Source organism: Neovison vison, chromosome X (assembly GCF_020171115.1).
Source record: "Neovison vison isolate M4711 chromosome X, ASM_NN_V1, whole genome shotgun sequence".
In the NCBI taxonomy this organism is placed as follows: Eukaryota; Metazoa; Chordata; class Mammalia; order Carnivora; family Mustelidae; genus Neogale; species Neogale vison.
In genome coordinates, this window is record NC_058105.1 from 120,665,502 (window position 1) to 120,686,008 (window position 20,507).

Sequence of the window (20,507 nt, forward strand, 5' to 3'; positions counted from 1 at the left end):
CCTGGAATTAATTTGGACATTAGCCTATTACAGCTCATTAAAGATTGAGATACAGATCCAGGGGAAAACTGTAGATAAGCTATGCCATGTGGTTAAAACTAGAAGGCAGCATAACATGCCTAAAAATGTCATTAAAACACTGTGCAAATTAAAAAATTCTCAATTGTTCAACTAAAGTGTCTGAAATCACTTCCCAGATCAGATTTCCACATAGAATTTATATCTTTCTGATATTTACCTTAAAAGCTACGATGTTTTTTGTTACATTTGTCAACACTATTAAAGTTTTCTTCTCTCCAGATTCTGTACTTCCAAAATACAGTTCTTCTGCTGGGCTAGGTGGTGACAAAAATACAAGGCATTTGTATTATTCAGAACAAACGACAATCTAATCATTAGCTGGAAGGAAAGTATTTGGTTAATATTTGCTACTCATTTGTATAAAGAGATTTCATCAAGAAAGAAAAGATTACAAAGCAACTACCTGATATAGTTTGTGTTTTAATCTTACTAATTGATTGCATGCTATTTAAAAGTCCTATGGTTTCCCCCAAGAATCAAAAGCAAAGCAAACTAGGAAAAGGAAAGGAGAGAGAATTAGGAATATTCTAAATTAGCCTATAATCAGCACCATCTTAAGGTGCATTTAAACTTTTGGGAAGGTTACAGATAATCAAAACAAAGAAGAAACTGCTGCTGCAACTTTAATTATAAAGAGATTAGATGGGGGCATAATTTTCTACTCCAACAGAGAAAAGCATAACTTAAAACGGAAGATCATTAGAGATGTATTTAAGTCACAGAATAATTCCTTATGTAATTACTTAATAAAAACAGCTTTTTCTAAGTATTATGGAATACGAAAAACACAAAAATAAAATTTGGGGTGGGAAGTATTGGTTAAGCAGTAAAATCAGTGAACCTCAAAATGCAAATCTTACTATTACTGGCCCTGGTAGTACTCACGACCTAAAAGAAAAACTAAAAGACCGAAGCAAAGTTTGTGTAGTTTAATTACATTAGTCGAAAACTATGTATCAGGTGCCTCCAAACAATGGGCAGAACTGTTTGTTTTAGATAAAAAGGTGAATTCTTTAGACTGGCCTTCACTTCAAACTATATATTTAAGTAGATTTGTTTTATATCAGGAATGTCCACATGTATCAGAGCCATTCATCTGGAGGACACACATTTTTAAAGATGTGTTTTCTGAGGAGGGCTTTGCCCAACTCTGGACAAGACAAATTAGCATGCTGGCTTCCTTCCTTTTAGAACCCAATCGGAAACAGACCACAGAAAAGAGAAGAAGGTCATGAATCTGAAAACCGCTCTCAGTAACCAGCTCAAAAGCCTTGAGACATAGTGGGGAGGCAGATGTTGGTGGAGGTCGGTCCATGTGCCTGTGCAGGAGAAGGGCTGTGACCTGCGGCCCTACTCTGGCTCTACTCGGGCTTTCTCCCTAGGCAGCTCTTCAGCCAGCCCCTCACACTGGTAAGCTGAGACCTATGGTTTTGACAGGCTTCCAATGGAAAAACAGTGTGTAATTCCTCAACCAGTAAAGGGAAAAATGGAAAACAAATTTCGCAGGGGGGAAACTGGCAAAGAAAAACCATGACCAGCAGAATATGCATATGTTGTCCCCCTCCTCGTCACTCCCCATAAACACACATAGATGGTAGAGATAAATCCAAATATAACAGTAATCAAAAATGTGTAAACAAACCAGATTTCTCAATTAGAATTTTAGGTTTTTAAAAAGTCTAGCTGTACTGTTTGTAAGAGTCATACTTAAAACACAGAGATTTCAAGTAATGGATGGGAAATGATACATTAGATCATCACTAAGAGAAGTTGGTTATAGCAGTATTAACACAAAGCCATACAGATTTACCAACAAAAAGAATCAGTAGTGAGAAAGAGATCTTTACATAATGGTTAATTACAAACAACCCTGAATCTTAGACTGAGTAACCCAGAAACAAAAATAGAGATGTACTGAAATCTGGCTTTGGTAAAACACCTATTTTCCTAGTTCAGCTTTAGCTTTTAGAAGGTCAAACTGATATAAAGGGTTAGTTCAATGCCATTTCTGGCATCCTTGAACCTATACAAGCCAAACAGTACCAGTAAAATGAGAAAAAATATGTGTCATTCAGATTAACTATTAATATATGTATATGTGCTGCCGAAGCGAGCACGAGATTAACTATTAATATATGAATATTCATTTTTATTAGCTGGTATGAAATGAGGGCCCTTTAAACACATTTAATAGAATAAATAACAAAAAGGTAGCTAGAATATCTACGATGACTGGAAACCAAGGTGAGTCTCTGGATAACTTTTAATTTTGTATTTCCACAGTTCGAAAAGCAGCACAGGAGTTTTCTTAATTTTGCAATTCCTTCAAGATAATCAAGACAGGTTATAAAAGCATAGCTAATAAAATCAACTATGATTACCTGATGTGTAATAAAGGCCCTTTAAACACACTCAATGGTTTTTTGAAAGCTTTCATTTTGGAATCAACCTTTTCATTTTCTTCTGCTTTGGAAGTATGTTCAGTTAGGTTAATCTAAAGACCAAAAAAAAAAAAAAAAAAGAAGAAGAAAGAAAAGATTAAAAAATTTAGTTTCATCCTGATAGCCGGGAAGTTAATTAGCTCAAAAAGTTAACATTATGGTGATTCAATCCAAATTACAATCTTTAACATAAGTTTAGTATACCTGAATTATGTATTTACCAATATTAACATGAACATGTATTTGAAAGCACAGTTAAATAAGTCGCCACAGAAAATATAACATGGTCTTTCCCTTTACAGTCTTTAAGTTGGCTCTAAGTTGTAACATATTTATCCCTCTTACCAAGCCCCTGACGACTGAAACAGATAACTAAGTGCCCTTTCAAAACCGAAATAGAGGAAATAGAAGGTTTTAAACTGATTTCTAGTCCAGCGAGGGGCACTGAGGAGGACACCTATCACAATGAGCACTGGGTGTTAGACGCCAGCAATGAATCATGGAACACTACATGAAAAACTAAGTACTGGATGGTGACTAATAGAGTAAAAAAAATAATGAATTACTTTGACTTTATCTCAGCTAAATCAAAAATATTTCCAATAAAACAGTTCCTTCAAAGTACATTTTGTCAATTTTTATACAAATGCATGAAATCAGCCTTTTTTTAAAAAAAGATTTTATTTATTTGACAGAGACAGAGAGAGAGACAGTGAGAGAGGCAGCGTAAGCAGGGGAAGCGGGAGAGGGAGAAGCAGGCTTCCCACTGAGCAGGGAGTCCCGTGCGGGGGCTCCATCCCAGAACCCTAGGATCATGATCTGAGCCACCCAGGCGCCCCTGAAAGCAGCCTTTTGAACCACCAAAGTGACACTACTGGTTAGCTAGTACCATCCTTCCTCTTTTTCACAAAGATGTGGAGGGACAGCAAGTTAAATGAATTACTCACAATCCTGTACCTAACTAGTTCTAGAGTGGTGGACAGGCCGCAGGTTTTGAAACCATGGTGGTGTTAGAATTACCTTTTTTAGAAGAGTTGTTTGTTCTTCATTAGAAACTGTTTCCAAGGTTTCTTTGCCATCACTTTCTAGGTCTTCTTTACTTGAAGCTTCATCCTCACTGGCAATAGGCCCATTTTCACACAATGGTGTCTGGAAGTCGTCATCCACTAGTGGGGGATAGCTATACTTGAAAGGATCCTAAGGGAAAGGAATTTTATAACAGCCTGCTAAGAGGTGGGCAGAGAAAGAATTCTCTAAGTAAAATTAAAATCCATTCTCCTGGCCAAAAAAAAAAAAAAAACCCACCAGAAAAGAAAACCAGACTTAATTAGTGAAGTTTTTAAAAAAGGAAGCATTTCCCAACACAAAGGGAAAGAGCAGTTAAGTGGTGTGGACAAGTGGCTAGCCATCTGTGAAAGCATCGAGCTGGATCTTTAGCTCATTCTTCGCACGAGAAGATTTTCAGATGGATTAGAATCTTGGAAGTGTGTATTTTTTTAAGGTTTATTTATTTATCTTTAGTAATCTCTACCCTCAACATGGGGCTCAAGCCCATGACCTTGAGATCAAGAGCAGCATACTCATCCGATGGAACTAGCCAGGCACTCCAAAAGTGTGTATTTTTTAAAACCCATGTAAGCTTTAAAAAAAACAAAAACAAACAAAAAAAAAACCCTCCAGAACAGCACACAGACTTAAAAAACACAAAACAAAACACAAAACCTAAGTAACGAAGACCTTTCTAATCATAGCACAAAACCTAGCAGGCTTTGATAAAAATGGAGCACGCTAAAATGAAACATCTCTAATTGCAAAAAGTAAAACCCAGCAATCAACCAGCCACCCACAACCCTCTGCCAAGAAAACCCCCTAAAAAGCCAAGTTTGTTTCTTTAAAGCCACAACTGGGAAAATTATGTACCACATGTATCAGAAACAAGACAGCTTTTGTTAATACATACAAATCAAGGAGAAAAAAGTCAGAACAGAACAAAAAATAAATGATAGAGTTCACAGAAAAAGAACAGACTATGCTTTTAAATCAGAAAAAAATGCTCGACACCACTTATAATAACAGAAACGTAAAGCCACAATATTTTGCACTCAATACTGGGAAAGATTACAAAAATGAGAGTATGTGATGTTGGCATGGAAGTCGTTCAAGCATTGCCACACACTATTGGGAAGTGAGCACAATCTTTTCAGAGGGAAACTGGCAACAGATAACATAATTTAAACTACGAATACCCATTGACCTGATGATTTTACCTCTAGGAGTTCGTCTTCCACTTACACTGCTGTACCCATGTACCAAGGGTTATTTACAAGGCTAGTCACTGCAGCACCATTAATAATGGCAAGGTAGGGAAACAACTACCAGTCCCTTAAAAGAGAACTGATTAAAATATAGTATGTTGCATCCGCGTAATGGAATAGTCTGTAGTGGTCTAAAGAATGAGACCTCTAAGAATGAGTATGGTATAACCTGACAAGAAACGATGTGGGGAAACCAGTAAAACAACATACATGAAAAAACAAAATGGACAGAATATCTCCAGGAGAGAAAACCTGGAAAGCAGTGAATGACTGCCTTTGGAGAGTGGCAGTGGGGAGTAAGGTGGGGAGGGAGACATGCTTTTCACTACACTGTTGTACTTTTCAGTCTTTTGGTACTGTTTGCTTTTTAAAAAATGCTGTCTATGTATTACTTTGGGGAAAAATTAGTCCTAAAAAACTACACCATTAATGACAGAGAAGGGAGATATTTTCTACCCCTAAAAATATTTTTTACTAGATGCCATTAATTTTAAGGTACAACAATTCTGTGGGCAAATTATTAAAAACAAATCAGTCAACTAGCTCATTTAAAGGTAGTACCTGAAATGAACCATACTGTGGTTCTGCTATTAAAATGTAAAATACAAAGCCTCAAAATAGGAAAGTTGCAAATTTCAAAGTAAAAATATTGGTTCAAGTTTTTTCTAATCAAAGAAGACAAAAGGACATACCAAAACTTTCTATTTTGCTAGTCACTTGATTCTGGTTGAATACAATTATACCAGGTAAGACGGTGTATGTAGTAGATTGTAAAAATCAAACAACTGAAATATTATCAATCAAATTAACCCAAAGCACACCAAATCCACAGGCTTTCATAGTTTAGAAGAAAAATCATTATCACCGTATGTTTCACTGTTATGTAGTATTAAAAATTTAACATAGACCTACTTATTCCTGGTCTCTTATTTGTTTTTTTTTAAGATGTTATTTATTTATTTGACAGAGAGAGAGATCACAAGTAGGCAGAGAGGCAGGCAGAGAGAGAGAGAGAGGGAAGCAGGCTCCCCACTGAGCAGAGAGCCCAATGTGGGGCTCGATCCCAGGACCCTGAGATCATAACCTGAGCCGAAGGCAGCGGCTTAACCCACTGAGCCACCCAGGCGCCCCCCTGGTCTCTTATTTGTAAGTAGCAAAACAATTAAAAAAAACTTATATATGATCGTTTAAATTAAAAAGACTGTTTGACAGTAAACAAATGGAAGCAAACTAAAGGCATGTGAAAAAAATTCAGTAACTCATGGTTACCAATTAAATAATTTATGGTTCATCTCTAGATACAGGAATACTAAGTCACCATAAACAAGAGTAAAACAGTTTGTCATACTGATCTGGAATGATCTCTAAGACATGTTGTAAAGAAAAAAGGAGGATGCACAATGGTGTAAAAATACACTACTTGTTTAAAAGAGATGGGAGGGAGGAAGAATTACATACATCTTTGCTTATATGTATTACATATATCCTGCATTGCTTACATGGGCGATACAGATTCATGGAAATAAATATAAGACATGGAACTGGGCAGAGGAACAGAGTGATTGGGATAGCAGTAGAAAGCCTTTCTACAGAATATTGTTTCTGAATATTTGTACCGAATACCAAATATTTTTCAGTTTAGAACCACGTAAATACAGAATGTACTCAAAATGAAAACTGAACAACTTGAAAACTTATATAAAAATGTCTATATTGGTGTTATTTTGGAGTATCTATGATCTTTCTCTGGATGTTAGGATACTGCTTTTTCTTTTTCCTTAAGGAAAGAATGCGCCAATGGCAGCCCAACACGCCATGATGCAGTCTTATTTTAGAAACATGTTTCAAGGAGGATACTTACAGTCCCACCCATGTGGGGAGGCAGGTACTCCACACTGACATAGTCCTGGATGTCACTTTTACTGGTAAACTTCAACAAACTCACTGCTTCCGGACCAAGCCAGGATTTCACAATTTTGAAAGCAGCTAAAGAAAAAACAGTCACTTCATTAAATTCATTCTCCTCTTCAATCTACTGCATGTGCTAATGTAGGTCTTCTGAAATTAGTTTGGGCAAAACTGTGTTAATATGTATCTTTCCGTGGTATGATAATTAACATTCACTAATCCCTGTAGGCATTTACATTGCGACTGTTTTGGGTTTCAAGTGCTCCAGGAAGATCCAGGAAGATGAAATTACCTTGATGTGCATCAAGAAACTTATCAAGGTTCTGGCCTCTGTACAAACCTGTCAATGATCCCCACTACTAAGATTCCCAGACACGGAATCAAATAGTACTGTGGTTTGAGGAATAACTGCACAACAGAATGGAAAGAGTAATTTTTCCTTATACTCCTGATCAACCCCCAACCTGAAAACCTTCCCAAATGGGAAGTCAACAAGAGAAGGAAGTAGCCCTCCTCATGGGTTTGAGCTAAACTCAGATTTCATCCTAACCCTAAACTTCTCAGTCTTTCTCCCAAGCCCTGTAGCTTATATAACTGTGAGGATCTTATTTCTGGAACCTACAAGAATACACCACTATCAAACACAGCTGTTTAGTAATAACAATCTTGTTCTTTCATGCTATTCTAATTTATACTTAATTTCTTTAAACCTTGTTTCCATTCTGACATTCTAAACACATTTTAAAGAAATTAAAAGAAGAATCCTGCATTAATTTGCAAAAGCATCAATGAAAAAAAGGAGGAAATAAAACAGTATGATAAAAATTATATAGTGGTTCAGAACACTGCATTTTTACTTTGGTTAATTATGCTTAAATTTTACATAAGATTTACATTTTCATTAATTTCAATTTTAAAAGTCTGTGCGTTGACATGTTGGAAGCTATGCTACTTGAATTAACCAAAGTGCTAAATCAAATTTTTTATAACAGCTTTGTTGAGATTTAATTTACGTATCATAAAACTCACCCTTTTAAAGTATGACCATCAAAGATTTTTAGTATATTCAGAGGGTTGTATAACCATCACCACGATCTAATTTTGGAACATGTTTCTAACACCAAAAAGAAATCCCTGCCTATCAGCAAACTCTCCTTATCCTCCCTACTCCATTCCCTGGCAATCACTAATCTACTTTCTGGATTTGCCTATTTTGGATATTCCACATAAATGCCATCATACAACATGTGGGGCCTTTTTACTGGCTTTGTTCACTCAGGATGCTTTCACGGGTCATCGATGATGTTGCAGGTATCGGTATTTAATTCCTTTTTATGGCTGAATAATTTTCCATTTTATGGATCTACAACGTTTGTTTATCCATTCATCAACTGAGAAACATTTCAGCAGTTTCCACTTTTTACTGTTATGGCTGATACTGCTATGAACATCTGTGTACAAGTTTTTATGTAGACATATCTGTTCAATTCTCTTGGGAATTATACTTAAAATGGAATTGCTGGATTATAAAGTAATTCTCTCTAACTTTTTGAGGAACTGCCAAACTCCTTTCCAGAGTGGCTGCACCATTTTACATTCTCACCAGTAACGTATGAGGATTCTAATTTCTCCATATCCTCAACACCTGTTACTGACTTTTTGATTAGAGTCACCCTCGTTGGTATGAAGTAATATCTCATTTGGTTTTCACTTGTAGTTCTCTAATAACTAATGATGTTGAGCATCTTTTTATGTGTTTATTGCCTATTTGCATATCCTGTTTGGAAAAATGTCTATTCTAATCTTTTGCCCCTTTAAATTGGGCCATTTGTCTTTTTATTGTTGTGCTGTAAAAGCTACTTATATATTCTAGATGTAAGTCCCGTATCAGATGCAGGATTTGTAAATATTTTATTCCATTCTGAGGGCTGTATTTTCACCTTTGTCCTTTGGAGTACAAAATTTTAAATTTAATGAAGTCCAGTCTATCTGTTCTTTTGTTGCTTGTGCTTTTTTGGTGTCATATCAAGAAACCACTGCCTAATCCAAGGCCACAAATATTTACTCCTATGGTTTCTTCTGAGTTTTAGAATTCTAACCCTTACGTTCAGGTCTCTGATCCACTTCGAGCTTCTTTTTGCATATGAAGGGAGGCAGAGATCTAACTTCATTTTTTTGAATATGGATATTCAATTATTCCAGTATCATTCATTAAAGAGACTATTCTTTCTCAAGAGAGATCTTGGAAGACCAGTGGCAGAGTAGAAGAACCCTAAGGCTTGCCTCGTCCCACAAATACAACTAGGTAACTATCAAATCATCCTAAAATGCCCCAGAAACCTCTCTGATGACTGGTAGAACAAACTCCACAAGTAAAGGTAGAGAAGAAGCCACACTGAAGAAGGTAGGCAATACAGAGACTTGGCTTGGGAAAGAAACAGATTATGGCTGCCACAGCGGGGATGGAGCCTTGGTCATGGAGAAGGGCAAGAGACAGACTATCACACAGGGACGCATGCGGGGACAACAAATCCCCCCTAGCAACTGGCTTGGAAAGCGAGAGGGCCTGAATTTCTTGAGTTCTTGCAATTGGTAGGGCTTAAAGCCTAGAGTTTAATTTTTTTTAAGATTTTACTTATTTATTTGACAGAGAAAGACACTTCAAGAAAGGGAGCACAAGCAGGGGGAGTGGGCGAGGGAGAAGCAGGCTTCCCACAGAGCAGAGAGCCTGATCTGGGGCTCAATCCCAGAACTCTGGGATCATGACCTGAGTCAAAGGCAGATGCTTAATGACTGTGCCATGCAGGTGCCCCAAAGCCTAGAGTTTTAAATGTCAGTGTGCTTGGCTCTGGGAGAGCTCAGAGGACACTGAGGCTGCTCTTGGGGAGAAGGAAGGACCAACAGCCCACTGATTCACAATGTAGAAACAGAGATCTCAAGAGCGCCCAGGGCACACAGTATGGAGGTTATTTGCTCACCTTGGGAGCATGTCCCAGACAGGCAGCATTCATGGAGAGACCCCTCAAGAACAAAGAAACTGGCTGATACTATTTCACTTGCCCACCCCTCAGCATAAGCCCAGGGCCACCTGCAGGAACCAGCACAGCAGGGACACCTGCTACCTAACTTGCTCACACCCAAGCTCTTCCACACCCATACGCTCTAGAAGAAAGGTCCTTCCCAGTCACAGCTGCCTTAGCCCCAGGTCTGCAGGCCCCCTCCCCGAGAAGACTGGCCCAAACCCTTGCCAACACTGCATCTCCTGGCCCATGAGTTTTGTGAGGCCTCAGATCCTGTGGCAGCACCAACAGGTCTCACTTCACAAACAGACCAGAGCACGACTAGTTACAATGGGCTATATTAAGGCCAGGCACCAAACATGGCCCATAGCAGGCAAAAAGAGCCTCTGCAGATGACTGGCCTGAAGGGTAAAGTGGGCAGGACACAAGAGCGGAGCCCACACAGCACAAACTGGAGACACTCCCAGAAGTGCCAGACCCTGGGGAACAGGAGATACTACACAGCAGGCCACTGCAGGACCTCTTCTTCACAAAGCCATTACCCTCAAGAACAGGAGATGGAGCTGCCTCTCCTAACATACAGAAATGGGCATAGAGGATGTGGAAAGGGGAACAGGAGATACTACACAGCAGGCCACTGCAGGACCTCTTCTTCACAAAGCCATTACCCTCAAGAACAGGAGATGGAGCTGCCTCTCCTAACATACAGAAATGGGCATAGAGGACGTGGAAAGGGGAACAGGAGATACTACACAGCAGGCCACTGCAGGACCTCTTCTTCACAAAGCCATTACCCTCAAGAACAGGAGATGGAGCTGCCTCTCCTAACATACAGAAATGGGCATAGAGGACGTGGAAAAAAGGAGACAGAGGAATTTGCCCCAAATGAAGGACTAGGACAAGGCCCCAGCCAGAGATCTAAGTGAAACAGATACAAGTAACATGTCCAGTGGAGAAGTTATTTTTATTTAATTATTTTTATTTTTAAAAAAGATTTATTTAATTTAGAGAGACAGTGTGAGCAAGGGTAGGAGCAGAGGGAGGGAGGGGGGAGAGAGAGAGAGAGAATCCTAGCAGACTCCACACCAAGCGTGGAACCCAACAAGGGGCTTGATCCCATGACCTTGAGGGCACAATCCAAGCAGAAACCAAGAGTCAGATGCTCAACTGACTGAGCCATCCAGGCGCCCCTGATGGAGAATTTAAAGCACTGATCACAAGGATACTCACTGGACTTAAGAGTGGAAGGCATCCATGAGACCATTAACAGAGATAAGGAATAACAAAGCAGAGACAAAGGGCTCAATAAACAAAATGAGAAACACACTTGACAGAATGAACAACAGGCTGAAAGAAGCAAAGGAATGAATTAGTGACCTCGAAGACAGAAATGGAAAATAATCAAGATGAACAAAAGAGAGAAAAAAGAACTATGCAAAATGAGAACAGATTTAGGGAACTCAGTGGCTCTATATCAAACATAGTAACATTCATATTATAGGAGTCCCAGAAGAAGAATAAAGAGGAAAAGGGGCAGAATTGAATTTATTTGAAGAAATAGTAGCTGAAAACTTCCCTAATCTGGGAAGGAAAAAGATACCCAGATTCAGGTGGCACAGAGAACCCCTAACAAAATTAACAAAAGAAGATCCACATCAAGATATATTGTAGGGGTGCCTGGGTGGCTCTATCAGTTAAGCAGTCAACTCTTAGTTTTGGCTCGGGTCATGATCTCAGGGTCATGAGACTAAGCCCCACATCAGACTCTGCACTTTGCAGAGGTGCTCGTCCCTCTCCCCCACTCTCAAATAAATAAAATCTTTAAGAAAAGACATATTTTTAATTAAGATGGCAAAATATGGTGATTAAAGAAAAAATATAAAAAGCGGCAAGACAAAAGAAGACAGTTACATACAAAGGGAACCCCATAAGGCTATCAGTGGATGTTTTAGCAGAAACTTTATAAGCCAGAAATGAATGGTACAATATATTCAAAATGCAAAATGGGAATAACCTGAAGGCAAGAATACTCTATCCAGCAAGGCTATCATTCAGAATAGAAGGAGAAATAAAGAGCTTCCCAGACAAACAAAAACTAAAGGAGTCAAGACTATTAATAACCCAGCCCTGGGAGAAATATTAAAGGGGATCCTAAGTGGAAAGGAGAGACCAAAAGTGATAGTAAAAGGTAGGAAATACTGAAGCAGTAAAAATGAGTATTTCTGTAAGAAATCAGTCAAGGAATGCACAAAATAAAAGGATGTAAAATATGACACCCTACACTTAAAATGAGGGGATAAAGGAACAAAGAACGGGTTCAAACTTAAAAGACCATCAACTTAATACAGACTGCTACATGCAGAAAATGTTATTTACATACAAACATAATGGTAACCACAAATCAAAAACCACTAATCCAAAAGAATAAAGACAAAGAAATCCAAGTATACCACTAAAGAAAATCAACAAACCATGAAAGACAAAAAAAGGATTAGAGAAAATCTTCAGAAGCAACCACAAAACAAGTAATAAAATGGCAATAAATACATATCTATCAGTAATTACTCTTATTAAATGTACTAAATGCTCCAATCTAAAGACAAAGGGTGACAGAACGAGTAAAAGGCAAGACCCATGCATATGCTGCCTATAAGAGACTCATTTTAGATCTAAAGACACCTGCAGATTGAAAGTGAGGTGATGCAGAAATATTTATCATGCAAATGGTTGTCAAAAAAAAAAAAGCCAGAGTAGCAATACTTATATTGGACAAATTTGACTTTAAAACAAAGATTAACAAGAGACAAAGGAGGACACTAAATAATCACAAATGAGGAAATAACAATTGGTAGAAATAACAATTGGAAGAAATAAGAATTGTAAATATTTATGCACCCAGCGTGGGAGCACCCAAATACACAAAAAAGTTAAGAAGAAACATAAAGGAACTAATTAATACAATAGTTTAAGACTTTAACACCCCTTTACATCAAAGGACAGATCACTCAAACAGATAATAAACAAGGAAACAATGGCTTTGAGTGACACACTGGACCAGATGAATTGAACAGTTATATTCAGAACATTCCATCCAAAGACAGCAGAATACACATTTTTTTGTCAAATGCACATGGAACAGTCTCCAGAACAGATCACATATTAGGCCACAAAACACGACTCAACAAATTTAAAAAAATCAAAGTCATATTATGCATGTTTTCTGACCACAATGCTATGAAACCAGAAGTCAACCACAAGAAAAAAATCTGGTAAGAGCACAAATATATGGAGGTCAAATAACATGATACTAAACAATGAATGGGTCAACCAGGAAACCAAAGAAATAAAGTATGTGGAAACAAATGAAAATGAAAACACAATTATTCAATACCATTGGGATGCAGCAGAAGCATTTCTAAGAGGGAAGTTTATAGCCATACAGGCCCACCTCAAGAAGCAAGAAAAATCACAAATAAACAACCTGACATTATACCTAAAGGAGCTAGAAAAAGAATAAACAAAACCTAAAACCAACAGAAGGAAGGAAATAATAAAGATCAGAGCAGAAACAAATGATATAGAAATTAAAGAAGCAGAACAGTCAATGAAACCAGAAGCTGATTCTTGGAGAAAACCCATAAAATAGCCAGACTTATCAAAAAGAAAAGAGAAAGGACCCAAATAAATAAAATCACAAATAAAAGGGAGAAATAACAACAAACACCACAGAAATAAACAATTGTAAAAGAATATTATGAAAACTACATGTCAACAAATTGGACATCCCAGAAGAACATTCCTAGAAACATATAAATGAACAAGCCTGAAACAGGAAGAAATAAAAATGTGAACAGACCAATTATCAGCAAAGAAACTGAATCAGTAATCAAAAAACTCCCAATAAACAAAAGTCCAGGACCAGAAAGCTGCACAGGCAAATCCTACCAAACATTTAAAGAAGAGTTAATACATATTCTTCTCAACCTATTCCAAAAAACAGAAGAAAGAAAACTTCCAAATTCATCCTATGAAGCCAGTATTTCCCCAGATACCAAAACCAGATAAAGATACCACAAAAAAGAGAACTACAGTCCAATATCTCTGATGAACATAGATGCAAAAATCTCAACAAAACACTAGCAAACCAAATTCAACAATGCATTAAAAAAAATCATTCACCACAATCAAGTGGGATTTATTCTTGGGTTGCAAGGGTGGGTCTATGTTTGCAAATCAATGAGATACATCAGTAAGAGAAAAGAACAGAACCATGCGATCATTTCAATAGATGCAGGAGAAGTGCTTGACAGGGTACAACATCCATTCATGATAAAAATCCTCAGCACAGTAGGTTTAGAGAGAACACCTCAACATAATAAAGGCCATATTTGGAAACCCACAGCTAACATCATCCTCAGTGGGGAAGAGCCTTTTCCCTAAGGTTGGGAACAAGAAAAGGATGTCCACTCTTACCACTTTTATTCGACACAGTACTAGAAGCCCTAGCCACATGCAATCAGACATCTAAAAGAAATAAAAGGCATCCAAAGTGGCAAGGAAAAAGTAAAACTTTCACTATTTGCAGATGACATGATACTACATGTAGAAAACCTGAAAGACTCCACAAAAACTGCTAGGACTAAGAAACGAATTCAGTAAAGTCACAGGATACAAAATCAATGTAGACAAATCTGTTGCAATTCATATACCAATAATGAATCAGCAGAAAGAGAAATTAAAGGTAACACTCCCATTTACAATTACACCAAAAATAATGATAACTAGGAATAAGCTTAACCAAGGAGGTGAAAGACCTGTACCCTGAAAACTATAAAAACACTGATGGAAGAAATTCAAGACAACACAAAGAAATGGAAAGACATTCCACGCTCATGGACTGGAAGAAGAAATATTGTTAAAATGTCTATACTACCCAAAGCAATCTACACAGTTAATGCAATCCCTAATCAAAGTACCAACAGCATTTTTTACAGAACTAGAACAAATACTACTACATTTGTGTGGAATGACAAAAGGCCCCGAAAAGCCAAAGCAATCTCAAAAAAGAAAAGACAAAGGTGGAGGGCATCATAATTGCAGGCTTCAAGCTATATTACCAAGATAACGTGATCAAAACAGTAGAGTACTGGCATAAAAACACAAACACTACATAACAGAACAGAAAATTCAGAAATAAACCCACAATTATATGGTCAGTTACTCTTTAACAAACCAGGAAAGAATATCCAATTTGAAAAAGATGGTCTCCTCAACAAATGGTGCTGGGAAAACTGGACAGCAACATGCAGAAGAATGAAACGGGATCACTTTCTAACACCACATACAAGAATAAATTCAAAATGGATTAAAGACTTAAATGTGAGACTTGGAAGCATAAGAATTCTAGAATAGGGTACAGGTAGTAACGTCTCTGTCTCTGACATTGTCTGTAACAACTTTTTTCTAGATAGGTCCCGCAGAGGCAAGGGAAAGAGAAGAAAAAATAAACCACTAAGACTACAGCCAAAAAAAAAATCTTCTTCAGAGTGAAGGAAACAATCAATAAAACTGAAAGGCAACGTAATGAATGGGAGAAGGTATTTGCAAATGACACTATCTTTTTTTAAAGATTTATTTATTTGAGAGAGAGAGGGAGAGGGAGGAAGGAAGGGAAAGAATGTGTGATAGAACATGTTGGGGGAGGGGCAGAGAGAAAGGGAGAGAGAGAACTTCATGCAGACTCCCTGCTGAGCATGGAGCCCAACTCGGGGCTTGATATCACGACCCGATTTCATGATTGCTGAAATCAAGAGTTGGACACTTAACTGAGCCACCCAGGCACCCTGCAAATGATTATCTGATAAAGGGTTAGCATCCAAAATATATAAAGAACTTCTAAAACTCAACACCCAAAAAATAATTCAACTAAAAATGGGCAGAAGACACGAATAGACATTTCTCCAAAGAAGACATCCAGATGGCCAACTGACACATGAAAAGATGCCCATCATCACTCGTCATCAGGGAAATGGAAATCAAAACTACAATGAGACATCACTTCAAACCTGTCAGAATGGCTAAGATCAACAACACAAGAAACAACAGGTGTTGGCGAGGATGCGTTAGAAAGGGGGAACCCTCATGCACTATTGGTGGGAATGAAAACGGGTGCAGCCACTGGAAAAAAAAAAAACCCAGTATGGAGGTTCTTCAAAAGGTTAAAAATAAAACTACACTATGATCCAGCAACTGCACTACTGGGTATTTACCCAAAGAATACAAAAATGCTAATTCAAAGGGATACATTCACCCTTATGTTGATAGCAGCATTATTTACAACAGCCAAGTTATGGAAGCGGTCCAAGCATCCATCAATTAACGAATGAATAGAGAACATGTGGTACACACATGCACACACCCCCCGGAATATTACGCAGCCATGAGAAATAATGAAATCTTGCCATTTGCAATGACATGGATAGAGCTAGAAGAGTATTATGCTAAGTGAAGTGAGTCAGAGAGAGACAAATACTATACGATTTCACTCCTATGTGGAATTTAAGAAACAAATGAATAAAGGGGGAAAAAAGAGAGTCAAATCAAGAAACAGATTCTTAATTATAGAGAACTGATGGTTACCAGAGGGGAGAGAGTGGGTTAAATAGGTGATGGGGATTAAGGTATGCACTTGTCATGATGAGCACTGCCTGATTAAAATAAAAACTGAAAGAAGACTGTTCTGTCTCCAGTAAAATGTCTTGGTACTATTGTCAAAAAAAAGCAATTATTCATAAATATTAGGGTTTATTTCTGGATTCCCAACAGTATTTTACTGATCTATATGTTTATCCTTATGTCTATACCACATCTTAATTACTGAAGCTTTGTACTGAGTTTTGAAACAAAGTGTCAGTTCTTTAATTTCATTGTTCTTTTTCAAGACTATCTTTACTACTCTTGGTCTCCTGCACATCCATGTGCACTTAAGAACAAGCTTGTCAATTTCTGTAAAAAAAAAAAAAAAAAAGAAAAGAAAAGAAAAGAAAAAAAGCAGCTGGGATTTTGACAGGAACTGCAGTGGATTGGTAGATCAATTCAGGAAGTACTGCCATCTTAACCATATTTCGTCTTCCAGTTCATGAACAAGAGATGTCTGATTACTGAGGTCTTGAATTTCCTTCAGTGGTGTTTTGTAGTTTTCAATGTATGAGTCTTGAACTTCTTTCATTAATTTTTAGGATTTTACTAAATTAGATTACTTAGTAATCTAAGTATGCTTTGTGATGCTATTATAGATGGATTTTTTCCCCTAATTTCATTTTTGGATTATTCATTGCTAATGTAGAGAAATACAGTTGAGTCTGTATATTGATTTGTATCATGCCATCTTGCTGAACTTACTAGTTCTTCTAATAGGGATTTTTTTTTGGTGTGTGTATTCCTTAAAATTGTCCATATATAAGACTATGTCACCTGGAAATATAAAAAGCATTACTTCTTTTCCAATATGCATACATAGACTGACACTTCTTAGTTTCAAAACTCAGTACAAAGCTACAGTAATTAAGATGTGGTACAGACATAAGGATAAGACATAAGGATATAGACTTTCTGGTCTAAGTGCCCTGGTAATGTAAGTGGTGAGAGCAGACTACTCTGTCTTGTTCCTGATCTTGTGGGGGGGAATCATTCCTTCTTTCATTGCTATGTATGATGTTAGCATGCTATGCATGATGTTAGCTCTGAGTTTCCACAGATGCATGTTTTATATAAATGCCCTTTATCAGGCTGAGAAAGTTCTCTTCTATATATTCAAGAATTAACTCTACCCAAAGAGAGGTCTGCCCTTTGCCCTCAGCTTTTGGAGGGTCATCTTCAGGCCTGACAGGAGTGTCCTTGTTTCCCTGAGGGCCTCGGGTCACCCTAAATCACAGTATGATTTAGGGTGGGGACTTTGGTCACGCAGTATGAGTAGAACTCTGGAATGCATGGAGACTGACCTCAAGCATGTGATTAATCAGTCAGGTCTACGTACTGGGCCCTAATACAAGCTCTGAACTGCGGGTCTGGGTGAGCTTCCCTGGTTGGCAATGCTGGGAAACTAATGTGTTCCACATTTGGTACTTCCCTGCATTCCATCCTCTGTTTTTCTTCCCTTGGCTAATTCAAATCCGAATCCTTTTCCTGCAGTAAACCTTAACTGTGAGTATTAACAGCTTTCAGTGAGGTCTATGAGTAATTCTAGTGGACTTGAGGGTGATTTGGGGAACCCCTTGCACTTACAGGTGGTGTCAGAAGTGAGAGTAGTCTTGCGTGGACAACTGTGGTCTCCCCAACTCTGCAGATATCACAACACTTGACACCTTTTATTCCCAGTTTCTTGAGTGCTTTTATCATGGAAATGTACTAGGTTTTGTCAAATGCTTTTTCTGTGTCTGAGATGATCACGTGCTTTCTTTCCTCTAGTCTATGAATACACCCAATCACATGGGTTGATTTTCATATCTTGAACCAACTTTGCATTCCTGAGATAAATCCTGCTTGCTCATGGTGTATAATCCTTTTTATATGCTGCTAGGCTCAGTGAGTACTTTATTGTGGGTTGGTCCACCTGTATTCTTAAGGAACAATGGTCTCTAGTTTTCTTTTTCTGAGCTGTTACTAGAATATACTTGCCTCATGAGACGAGTTGGGGAGAAGTCCCTCTTCTATCTTTTGGAAGTTTGTCAAGGTTTGGTGTTGATTCTTCTTTATATGTTTGCTAGAATTTACTGGTGAAGTCATTTAGGCCTGGACTTTTCTTTGTGGGAAGTTTTTTGATTACTGATTCAAGGTCTTTTGTTATATTTCTATTCAGATTTTTCTTGAATTATTTCTATATGTTGTCTTTCTAGGAAGTTGTCCATTTCATCTGTATCATCTAAGATCTTGGCATACAAATGTTTACAGTATTTCCTTATCCTTTTAATTTCTGTAAGGTCAGCAGTGATGTATCTTATTTCATTCCTGGTTTTCATCACTGGAATCTTTTTGTCCTTTATCGGCTTAGCTAAAGTTTTGTCAATTTTATTTAATTTTTCAAAGAACCAAGGTTTAGTTTCACCAGTTTTCTCTACTGCTTTCTATATAACAATTAACTCTGGCAAACACAAATAAAAATGTACATTCTGAAAATAACATTAAATGTATGATCATGTTAAAGCTGGTAGAGAGTGTTTTTCCACTCTTTCAATGATTTTTTTTTTTTAACCAAAAAATGTATCACGACTGTCTTATGGAAGGATAATGTGACTACAGAGATTTGGAGTAAATTTTAGATTCATCCCACCTTCCTCAACACCAGAAGCCCTTGAGAAAATCTAGCCAATGCCTATGTTCTGTGACATGGCCATCTGTGGGTGACAAGCTAAGGCATCCAGCTCTAGTTGTACCCGAATGGGCTGAACATCTTGACACTGTTTTCAGAGAAGGCTAATGCATGTCCTGTCCAGAACCAGTGGTAGAATGTCAACTGGGTTTGCTTAGGAACAGCCTTTGAGTGTTCTAGCTCCAGCCTCTTAAGAGGACACACCAAGCACAACATAAACATTTTTTTAAACCACCACAGAAATATGACTAAATTGGAAAAAAGGAATCCGATTTTGTTTTAGCAAATTATAAGTAATACACTCACCATTCATTATCCAAGGCATATCAAAGATCACCATTTTTGCTGAAAGACAAAAAAAGTTCATTTAATGTGATTTAGTACAATATAGTAGTATCACACTTATACCTGGTCTAGAAAAAGCTGGTGATCTAAAACTAACTAAAAACTGAGCTAGTTGACTCCTTTCTAATTCGGTGAAGTGTGAGTGGTGCTTGAACCAAGTTAACTTCTCACACTGATGAGGGGCCCACCAGAGCAGCTTTTTGGAAATGACCACTGCTTTATCACTGTCCTTTGGCAAATAGCCTATTCTCTTTTTCAATTATTGCTTTTGCCGTTTGCAGAAAGGTACAAAAGAAAACAGTTAAATGGGTAAGTGGTATCTTTGGATGTGGCATGTCATATTAGTGCTGAAGCTCCATGAACTTTAAAATGATTTCAATGTCTCTATGTTAATTGAATTTACATTTAAAAAATTTAAAAAATGATTTCAAGGTCTAATTTATTGGTTTTGATCATTTTCTAGAGATTATATTGTTAAACCACTCGCATATTTTCCCCGACCCCAACTTTAATACACTATTATGTTTTTAAGAAACAGAATTTATACTTTTCTTCATACTACAAGCCCCAGGAAGACAATAATTCCCAAGAATACAGAAATATTATTTGCATATTTAGATGAAGACTTGAATAGCCCTATTAACAATTATGAGAAAGAACCAGAAATCACAAAGGAAGTTTTGATATCCAGAATATTGTTCTACTCCAAATGAATCAAAATGTAATTTCATTCTTCCCTGAGCAGAGAACCTCCTAGAATGATTATATTAATGTAGGGCAAATAAAGTATGCATAAGAAACAAGGTATCTTCCCAGAGGTAGCCTGGTGCTTAAGGCCTCAGTTTCATCTATGATATGCCTAAAAAAATGTGGACTTAAGGTTTTATGAAATAATGGTTGTGGTTGTTTCATGACAGATTCTGAAGCACAATCAGTTTAAGATTCTACAAATTTAATGTCTGCAAAACTGCATTATGTAGGCAGGATACAGTCACATGACCTCTAGTTCACTGGAATGAATAGGGTTCTA

The 20,507-nt window shown here is 37.5% G+C and overlaps 1 protein-coding gene across 2 annotated transcripts in view; it reads right to left on the reverse strand.

Moving 5' to 3' along the window:
- The window catches only part of MOSPD2 (motile sperm domain containing 2), a 61,237-nt gene that overhangs the window by 12,274 nt on the left and 28,456 nt on the right, over positions 1-20,507 (reverse strand). For both annotated transcript variants that reach the window (XM_044235768.1, XM_044235767.1), the window contains exons 7-11: positions 19,439-19,477; positions 6,699-6,823; positions 3,543-3,719; positions 2,463-2,575; positions 239-335 (exon numbers count right to left, since the gene is read on the reverse strand). In XM_044235768.1, coding sequence (XP_044091703.1) covers positions 239-335; positions 2,463-2,575; positions 3,543-3,719; positions 6,699-6,823; positions 19,439-19,477 — 551 coding nt within the window. The remainder of the gene's footprint in view (positions 1-238; positions 336-2,462; positions 2,576-3,542; positions 3,720-6,698; positions 6,824-19,438; positions 19,478-20,507) is intronic.